At 33.4% G+C, this 10,965-nt stretch overlaps 1 protein-coding gene across 1 annotated transcript; it reads right to left on the bottom strand.

Moving 5' to 3' along the window:
• Window positions 1-9,733: 9,733 nt before the first annotated feature.
• LOC100970919 (olfactory receptor 5AC1) lies at window positions 9,734-10,657 on the bottom strand. Its single transcript, XM_003821888.2, has one exon. It carries the CDS (start codon window positions 10,655-10,657, stop codon window positions 9,734-9,736), a length of 924 nt encoding a protein of 307 aa, XP_003821936.2.
• Between the last annotated feature and the right edge of the window lie 308 nt (window positions 10,658-10,965).

Raw genomic sequence — 10,965 nt, 5'->3', positions numbered from 1 at the left:
TTTTCAATGGCAACATATAAATCCAAACATATTCAATAGACCAGTATTTCCAGAAATTCAGGGAAATACGTTTTCAATAATTTGTAATTATATCCTTATTGTTCTATTGATTTCCAATCTTACCTTATTTTCAATTTATTTTTCATGCTATCATCAGATATATATATATATCATCAGATATATATATCATCAGATATATATATCATCAGATATATATCATCAGATATATATATATCATCAGATATATATATATCATCAGATATATATATCATCAGATATATATATATCATCAGATATATATGTATCATCAGATATATATGTATCAGATATATATGTATCATCAGATATATATATCATCAGATATATATATCATCAGATATATATATCAGATATGTATATATATATCATCAGATATATATATCAGATATGTATATATATATCATCAGATATATATATATCATCAGATATATATATATCATCAGATATATATATATCATCAGATATATATATCATCAGATATATATATCATCAGATATATATATATCATCAGATATATATATATCATCAGATATATATATATCATCAGATATATATATATCATCATCATCAGATATATATATATCATCAGATATATATATATCATCAGATATATATATATCTCATCAGATATATATATATCATCAGATATATATATATATCATCAGATATATATATATATATCATCAGATATATATATATATATCATCAGATATATATATATGCAAGTGATATCCCAGAAAGAGAGTAATGGCCAAAATATTGTTGAATATTGAATATATATTGAATGTTGTATATTGAATACGTATTGGTTTTTGTTGGTTGGTTTGGTTTTGAGATGAAGTCTCACTCTGTCACCCTGGTTGGAGTACAATGGTGCGATATTGGCTCACTGCAACTTCTGCCTCCCAAGTTCAAGGGATTCTCCTGCCTCAGACTCCCAAGTAGCTTGGATTGCAGGTGCCTGCCACTACCCCGGCTAAGAATATATATTGAATTATGGAACAAAATGTTCCAGATTTTATAATAGCTATTAATCAGTAATTCATAACCTTTCATTGGTACCACATTTACCTATAATAAAGTCCAACTCATTATCATGGCATAAATGGTTTCCCATTGTCTAATCCTTCTTACATCTCCAGTCTTATCTCTGATACTCCCGTTTCCTTCTCACCCTATGTTCTGACTATATTTAAACACTTGAAGATTCAAACTTAGAGCACTATTTTTACATATTGTGCTCCTCATTCTGAAATGAGTACCTGGTGGACACCTTATAACTCTTATGCTTCCAGTTCTGCCTCAGTGCCACCGATTCTAGCAAGTTATTTTTTATTCTCCCCCATTAATTCCATGTAAGAGTTGAGCAATACTCTTTCCTGAACCACTTCTATGCCTGTACTTAGTTCTTTTCCAGCATTTTTAATCTCTATTACAGTCACAGGAAATAGATTTTTTCCTCTATTACAGTCACAGGAAATCTACAGGAAATAGATTTTTATAAATCTATTTCCTCCCCTAGGCTGAACTCCTTGAAAATAAAAATTGTGGTTAAATGTATCATAACTTTTCTTCAGTAATTGCATGGATGATTAACTAAATTAACAAATTAACATAAATAACAAAATTAAGCTCAAAGAGGCAACTGATCACTTTTGGGATGGTCTTAAAAGAGATAGAATTCATGCTGTATTGTAATTGTAATGGACACAATTCAGAAAATTATAAAGATGAAGCATTTTCCTTGATGAAGAAAGGAAGAATAGGAGCCAAGTTATAGAAACTAGTAAATTACATGTATAATGCAGGGATGAAGAATTTGCTTGGTTCCTTTATGAATCCTTATGCTACACTCAGAAATGCAGACTCTTTGTATAACCAAAAAGAAGTATTAGAAGATTTTAGTCAGAGATAAGTGACAACAAACGATGTCTTACACTTCCATTTCCCTCAGTGAAAAAGTAATGCCTATGAGACTTGCACTTCTACTGTAAACAATAGAAGATTGGACAAAATAGAGAAAACAACTATTGTTTTCAGATAGTGTACAATAGGCAGAAGAGAACTGCTGTGAGCCCTGAGAATATATGAGGTGAACCCTATAATTGCCTCAGATTTCTGCCTGGAGACAATCTCCAGGCTGTGTCTTAAGTAATAGGAGCACAAACAGAACTGACGATCTTGCTGACAGGAGGAGACAATATCTTCAGTTAAGAGAAGTTGTTGTAGCTAGAACTTACAAAAGTACTAAAAAAGAGAAAGCTATGCAAACAAAGCACTACGTAAGTCTGCATAAAGGTACACATAAGGTTTTGTCTAAACATCTATCTTCATATGAATAAAACTTCAGTGGAAAAGCAAACAACTGGGGGCAAAAACAGTAACCCAGTATCTATAAGTTAAAAAATTCAAGTAGATAACACAGGTATGAATTTTTCATGTTGCCAATAATCAGAGTTTAGAGAAACCCTTGAATACATGGGGCATTCATTAGACACCCCAGAAGGACTAAGCCTAAGTAACGGAGCTAAATTAGCTCTAAAGATAATACAAAACTCACCAAATAAAACCTGAAAAACAATCTTGAAAGGGGTAAGTTTACATGCAAAAATGTAACTGCCTGCCAGGATAATTTCCAAATGTATAATGTCAAAACTCCAATTAAAAATTTCTAGACAACTTAGAGGCAGAAAACCATGATACATAATCAGAAGAAAATGCAATCAATAGGAAGACCCTAAACTAGCAGAAATAATGAATTGACAGGCAAGCATATGAAAACAGCTATTATAAAACAACATAATAAAAATCAGCATAAGAAGAAGAGATATAAAAAACATAAAGAAGAATCAAATGGAATTTCTAGAGATGAAAAAGGCCACATTTTATATTAAAATTTTACTGGATAGGGTTAAGAAAAGGTTAGCCTCTACAGAAACAAAAAAGGATTAGTGAACTTGAAAAAATGGCAATATAAACAATCCAACATGAAGCATAAAGAGATTTGTAGATGTTTGAAAATAGATTAATAGAGTCTCATTGTTGGTCAATATCAAGTGATACAACATACATGAAATTCATATTCCAGAAGGAAAGTAATGGACAAAAATATTGCTGAAGAAATAATGGCCAAAAGTTTTGCAAATTTTAAAACTCAAATTAGGAGATCAAAGGTCAATGAACTCCAAACAACAGAAGCACAAATAAAACTACACCAAGGCACATCATAATTAAATTTCTGAAAGACAAAATATGAAAAACATCCAGAAAAAAACACATCTTAAAGAGAAAAATAAAAATAATGGATTTCTTGTCAGAAATTTTCCAAACCAAAAACAACAGAATAACAAAATAAAATTGCTGAAAGCAAAAAGGAACTGTAGACCTAGAAGACTTTCTTCAGTGAAAACATCTTTCAAAAATAAAAGGGAAAATAATTGAAAGCAGATGGAAATTTGAGTTTACACAAAGAAATGAAGAAAAAAATGGGTAAATATGTGAATATTTTTCTCAGTTTTTAATGCCTTTCTAAATAAATGACTCCTTAAAGCACAAGTAGTAACAATTGTGAAAATCATAACATGTAGAAATTAAATGTGACAGAAATAATAAAAAGACAAAAAGGACAGAAGTATACTGTTATAAAGTCCTTACATTACACATAGGAAGAAATATTATTTGAAGGCAGACTGCAAAAAATTGACTGTATATTTTAAACAGAGAGCAACTATTAAAAAAGAGGTTTAACTAGTACGCTAAAAGTAGAGATAAAATTGAATGCTAAAAAATCAATAATGCAAAAGAATACAAGAAAAGAATAAGATGGAACAAAGACGAGTGAAACAAATTTTTAAAAAGAATTTCAAGAATTGCATGAGATAGGTATCAGTTTTCTCAGTCTGTCATTAAAAAATACCATAGACTGGGTGTGTTAAACAACAGAAATTAATTTTCTCAGCTTGAAGGCTGTAAGTTCTTAATTGGGATTCTGGTAAGGTCTCTCTTCCTGGCTTGCACACGGTGCCTTCTCACTGTGTCCTCACAGGGCAGAGAGAAAGAGAGCAAGCTTCAGTATCTTTTCTTATAAGGACACTAATCCTATCAGGAAAGCCCTACTCTCATGACCTCATCTAAACCTCATTGCCTCTCAAAGGCTCCACCTCCAAATACTGTCAAATTGGAGTTTAGGACTTCAACATACAAAATTGTTGGGGACATATAAATAATTTAATTTTTCTTTAGATTTCTTCTTTCCCCCATGGGTTATTTAGAAGTGTGTCCATTAATTTCTGAATAGATGGAGATTTTCCAAGTATCTGTTATTCATTTCTGATTTAATTTCATTGTTGTCAGAGAACACACTTTGTATTATTTCAATCCTTTAAAATCTACTGGGCTTATTTAATGGCCAATTTTGTAGTCTATATTGTGAATGTACCATGTGCACTTCAAAGAATTTGCATTATTATTGGGTGAATTGTTCAGTGTAAAGGTCTTACACATAGAAAACATTTTGAATTGAATGAAAATAAAAATATAATATATCAAATATACAGTACAGATAAAAGTGGCACCTAAATGGACATGTATAGCTTTAAATGTTTATATGGAAAAAGAAAAAAGGTCTAAAGTCATTTATCTACATTTACTCTTTAAGAAGTTAAAAAGTGAAAAAGCAAATTAAGCCCAAAATAAGGTAAAGGAAGGAAACAGTAAATAAATAAGTCAATAAAATGGAATAAAAACAATTGAAAAAAATTAATAAACTAAAAACTATTTCCTTGAAAAGGTCAAAAATAATGATGAGCCTCTTACTAGAATAATTATTTTTAAAAAGAGGAAAAATAAACTACCAATGCCAGGAATGAAAGAGGAACATCATTAAGGATACTACAACATTTTAAAAAGGGAATATTATTATACTAAAATATTACAATAATTTAATCATCTAGCTGAAATATTTAAATTCTCATAATGAAAAAATAGCTACGGGCAAATTTCAACAAATACTTAAGGAAAAAATAGTCATCCTACACAAACATTTTAAGAAAATGGAGTAGGGAACACTTTTATTCAAAGGCCAGAAACATCTCATATCAAAACCAGATAAAGACAAAGAAATTCTGATATACCTCATGATCTCAAATTTAGATATCCCTAATAAAAACATTAATAAATAATATACAACCACATATAAAAATAATAATACATTATGACCAAGTCAGGTTTATCTCAGGAAAGCAATGTTTTCTTAATATTTAAAATAAATCAAAATATTTCTTAATTTCAACAGAAAACGAGGAGAAAATCAAATTTTAATCCACCAGATAAGACTGGGAAGGCTCTTATACACTACCCTTATTCTGCCCATTGTGTATATTTACTTCTACGTTCTTCAACCAAGATCTTATCCTTTATTTTTGGAGTAAGTAGCTACAGATTTTCAAAATGCATCTTGTCCTTGAATTCTGGATCTTCTGTTGATGAACCAGGTGGCATGCTTTGCTTTAGCAGGGGAATAATTATAAGGTTCAGATTATTCAGTACTAACAGCTAGTATCTCCTTGGGGTGTCCTATATTCAGTCCCAGTGGCAGGGCTGAAAACTGGTCATGAATATGAAGCACTCCCCTAGAGCCATCATCAGTGGATATTCCTATATATAATTTTCATTTAATCAACGACTTTTGCTGACTTGCCTCAGGTTTTTTAAAACATGTATTTGACACTGCTCATAACACGATAGTTATCTCAGGTTTATTCTATATGACGCTATTATAGTGGGTACATGTTATTATACATTTGTCCAAACGCATAGAATGCACAAAACCAAGAGTGAGCCCTAATGTAAACTATGGACTTTGGGTGCCTATGGTATGTCAACATAGGCACATCAGCGGAAATGAATGTGCTACTCTGTTGGGGGTGTTGATAATGCAGGAGGCTGTGCATGTGTCCGGGAAGGAGGTATACAGGAAATCTCTGTAACTTCTTCTCAATTTTGCTATAAACCCAAAACTGCTCTTTTAAAAAGTGAAAAAAAACAAACAATAAATAATAAAATAAAATAATATTATTTGCTGTGTTTCCATGGAGGGTGCTATTTCCGTCAAGGCCTAATAACAGGCCTACACTTGTCTTTCAAAAAGGCCTTCCATTGCTGCACATCAAGTAATTAAAAATTCCAAATTCCTGATGGTGTCATTGTTTGGTAATGTTGATGTTTGCCAGGGACTCTAGCTGTATAGACACCTTTAAATTCATTTGGACTTTAGGATGATGGATGATGTGGTTCTAGAAAGACTGTTTGGAATATAGATTGTAAGTCTCAAAGTTCATGGTTTTTCCTGACTTCATTGAAACTCAGATTTCTTTTGAGTAACTCAATATGCGGCTTCATAAAAGGTTCAAGTGCAATAAATGCACTCACCAGCATGCAGATAGTCCTCTTCTTATCCATCAGGGCTGCAAAGCCAGCAATTTATTCCGTTGTGTTTAGAATGTCTATTGTGATTCCAGTCAAAATTATTCCCTAAAGTTTTACAGATTGTTCAAGGCCGTATAGTTTAATGAGGTTGATTAGCCACTTTGGGTTAGTCATATGTGTCACCACAGTTCTTAAGTCTTTAATTTCTTAGTTCCTCTGAGAGATAAATTATCATAATATTATCAGTGTAATAAACTAATTTTCTCTTATAGGAATCAAGTCTAGATCTTACCTAATCAAGGTACATGTCTATACTGGAAAAATTAATTATCTTAAATATGTATTGCAGGCTTTACCAAAAGAAGCAAATTGTTGTACTTTCTTCTGAAATTGGAATGAAAATAAAAATCCTTGGCCAGCTCTACAGCAGCCAGTCACCTTTAGTTTGCTATACTTCTTGAATGACTTTTACCATTCATGGCACAGAGATCATCAGAAGAAGGATCTTACTTAGTCCTCAGTAGTCTATGGTTAGTCTTCATGAACTGTCTTTTTCCTTAGAGACCAGACAGGACTTTTATATAATTAGTTGATGGGGATTAATATTCCTGTTTCTACTATCTTTTTAATCAAAGCAGAAATTTGTCATTGTCCTCCTGAGATCTGCTTTTGCTTAATTCTCACTGCAGAGGAAAATTTGCACAATTCTAAAGGTTCTCATTTGTATGTCAAATTAGAAATGGGTACAGACATGCTCAATTAATACCTGATTAGAAATCAGCAGGCAATGGCGTATCTCTCTATTCACATAACATCAAATCCAATAAGACACTTGTGTAGAGGTGACATTTCTACAGGGCATTCTTACTTTCATATTTTCCAATTTGTAATTTAATGTAACTCTGGTACCTACTATGACAGCATCACATTATCCTCAAAGTTTTACCTTGGTCCTTAATTTTGCACTCTCTGCCTCTTGCTGGTATCTCTATATATTGTGTTCCAGCTTCTGATAATCCCTGGAAATTCTGTTCACCACCCCAAAGCTATTCAAGTTAGACCAAGTGTACATCTTTAGATTTCTCTGCTGAAATTTTGCAAGTAGATTTTAACTTTTTAAAAATCTATTGCCTTAACAGAGGTATCCTCTGCACCTTGCTTACCCACTTTATTTTCCCAATACTCTTTGACATATCCCAAACAGGAGTAAACAGAACAAACTTGACGAGTTTGTTCAGTGAGGCAAGTGTGGTTGTCCAAAGTACCAAGAGTTTTCCACCTCCTAGCCAGTAACAATTCAACACCATATTTTATACAGCACCTTCATCAGTTTATTTCCTTTTCATACTACTTTCATTAGCCACCAAAATAATTCCATGTAGCTAGACCATTTTTAATCATTTCTTTCCCTCTAAATATTACATACCTTTCTTCTATCATCAAGATCCAAGAGTAGCAGCTTGCTAACATGTTTGTCATGGCCGTCTGTATAGTATTATATTCTAATAAAAGGAAGATTTTATAAGGGTACCAAGCATCACGAACTGTCCTTATCACTGCATTTATCATAGTTTGTGTTAAAGGCATTTTCCATTAAGAGTAATTAATTATATGTTTTATCTATAATCAACCTAAAGTGTCTGCATTAGAATATTTCTACTATCTCTGCACGGATCCTTCATCTACCATTAAGAGAAAGGATTGGGCAGGCAAGCTTGTTGGATTTTTACTTTAACTATTGTGTATCGTAATTGGGAATGAGAAATGTATACTAAAGTTTATATAGGCTGGCCATATAATTCCATTCAAACTGAATGGATTCCTTACCTTTAAAATATTACTTCCTTGAACACACAGTCTGAGCATCCAGACTAACAAAACCTCATCAGGTTTCCAGTGTTTATCTGTTGGCAAAACGCTTCAATTATTTAACAGTACCTCCTAGTTTCTATGGTCATCTGGCCTTGTCCTCACACCTCTTGAAAAGTCAGTGGTCACACTAAGTGACTCCTAGTTGACCAGTAAATATAATCTCTGCCAGATTTCCAGCAAAACATGTTACAGCTCATCTTCTATTTTCATATTTTCCTCACCTTTTATAAGTCAAGTCTATTTTTTTTGTGTTCTCCTGATAGAATTTCCATTGTGCTAATATCACTGATAACAATCAAGAAATATAGCTATTTTCCATTTGCCTTTTTTATTAATTCATTTTGGTTAATTGTAGAGCTTTGAAGCTAAATCATCTAAATTCCATTGATGAGATTTGTCCCCCAAAATTTGCCTCAAAAAATTTTCACTACCACAAACCAAGAATAAGTTAGCAGCCATCCCAGCACTAAAGTCTCAAAAGATTTTCCCTACCCATCCTTCTGTATGAGCGTCATTTAATCATTGGACCACTGTAGTAAGTTTCAAGTGTACAATGACAATCAAACTTACCCAGTGTTTATTTAGCCATGTTTATTACCCAAGTTTATTTAGCTTTAAGCAAGAATATCAAATAATGCAAAGCAGCAGCATTACAGAGGTCCTGGATACCCAGATAACAACTGCCCAAGTTTCAATAACTGAATGCAAACTGAAATAAGTACAGCTCACATTAGCACAAGAAAAGTGCAGGATCTAGTGTCTCTTAGCTTAAGTAACTTGCTTGTCACCTAGCACCTGGAGGTATGTTTGCCTCACCTCCATTTTTCAGTACAGCTGCATTCCATAAAATATAGGTTACATAATAAACAATCTTAAAAACTGATACAATATACTTGGGAACATTTTAGATCAGCAATCAGTTCAGACCAATCTCAGCAATATAACCTGCCTGTCTAGATGGCATCTCAAACTGGGGGAAACAACTATAATTCAGCTGCAATCTTTTCTTTTCAAGGTAATATGGTATAATAGCTTGGATTTTGTTAAAAATAATCCTGATAAAATTATGTCTTTCTTGTGCAATTATAAATATTTCTCAGTATTTCTCAATAAAATTGCCAATTACTACCTGTAACTTTGAAGTCCCTAGCAAATAGCTATTTTGAAAAAGCTAAATGCTCAGATTAAAATGAAGCACAATGTTTCTAAATAAGCTAATTTTGGGTAACGTTACCAAACCTTCACTGGATCCATATCCAAGTAAACATAATATGAAGCTGAGATCCTTTACACAGAGCTCAGGGACCACCCTGACCACTAGTCCTAATCTACAGGACTTGGGGTTTTCTCAGCAGAATATAAAGAAGAAATTGTTTGAATGTTGTCTGACAACTATTTATTTCTTCATGATTCTTCTCAGGGCATCTATAACCTCTTTGTTCCTTAGGCTGTAAATAAAAGGATTTAGTAAAGGAATTATTATTGTGTAAAATAAAGAATACATTTTGGCCTGATCTGCAGCTGATCCAGACCTAGAACTCACATACATGAAGAAGAGGATGCCGTAGAACAAAGAGACAGAGAGCAGATGGGCACTGCAAGTGGAGGAGGCTTTGCTTCTACCCTTCTCAGACTTCTTTTTCAGGATGGCAGAGAGAATATAGGAGTAAGAGATGATAAGAGTCATAAAAGTGAAGACTTGTATAAATGCTGAAAAGATGAAAATCAGAAGTATATTAACTGTAGGATTGGTGCAAGAAATTTTGAACAGCTGTAAAATTTCACAGTAGAAATAATGTATAATATTGGACCTGCAGAAAGTTAATCTAAATAACAAACCCACATGAATCGCTGAATGCAGAAAACCAATAAAATATGAAATACCTATAAACTGAGTACAGAGGCTATTGGACATCACCACTGGATAAAGCAAGGGATTGCATATGGCTACATAGCGGTCATAGGCCATCACTACCAGCAGGAAGCATTCTGTGGTTGCATTGGAACCAAAAAAGTAAAACTGGGTGGCACGCTTAGCCAGGGATAGCATATGATTCTTTGATAAAAAATTGATAAGCATCTTAGAAGTCACAGAGGATGAAGTGCATGCATCTGCAAAGGCTAAACTGCCAAGAAATAAGTACATGGGGGTGTGAAGGTGGGGGTCCTTCCAGATGAGCGCCATCAGGCCAAGGTTGCCCACCAGGGTGATGAGGTAGATGACCAAGAACACCAGGAACAGGGGTGCCTGCAGCCCTGGACGATCTGTAAGTCCTGTGAGGACAAAGTGAGTCACCAGAGTCTTATTTTCTTCTGCCATGTGTGACCTGGCCAATCACTAAAATGAAAGAAGAGAGAATATAGTCACAAAAGAGTCACAACAATGATGACATTTTAGGTGTGACTGATTCCCAAGAGATGCTTCTTGTTTTATTAGTTTTAAATTTTTACCCTTATTTGTCCACTTTTATTTTGTTTTGTTTCGTTATTTTGAGACAGTCTTCCTCTCTCACCCAGGCTGGAATGCAATGCTGCAATCATGGCTGGCTGCAGCCTCGACCTCCTGGGCTCGAAAATCCTCTTGCTTCAGCTTCCCAAAGTTCTAGGATTACAGGCATAAGTCACCAC

The sequence above is a fragment of the Pan paniscus genome, chromosome 2 (assembly GCF_029289425.2).
Source record: "Pan paniscus chromosome 2, NHGRI_mPanPan1-v2.0_pri, whole genome shotgun sequence".
Classification (NCBI taxonomy): Eukaryota; Metazoa; Chordata; class Mammalia; order Primates; family Hominidae; genus Pan; species Pan paniscus.
Note: the sequence above shows the minus strand (reverse complement) of the source record. Positions and strands in the feature narration are given on the sequence as shown.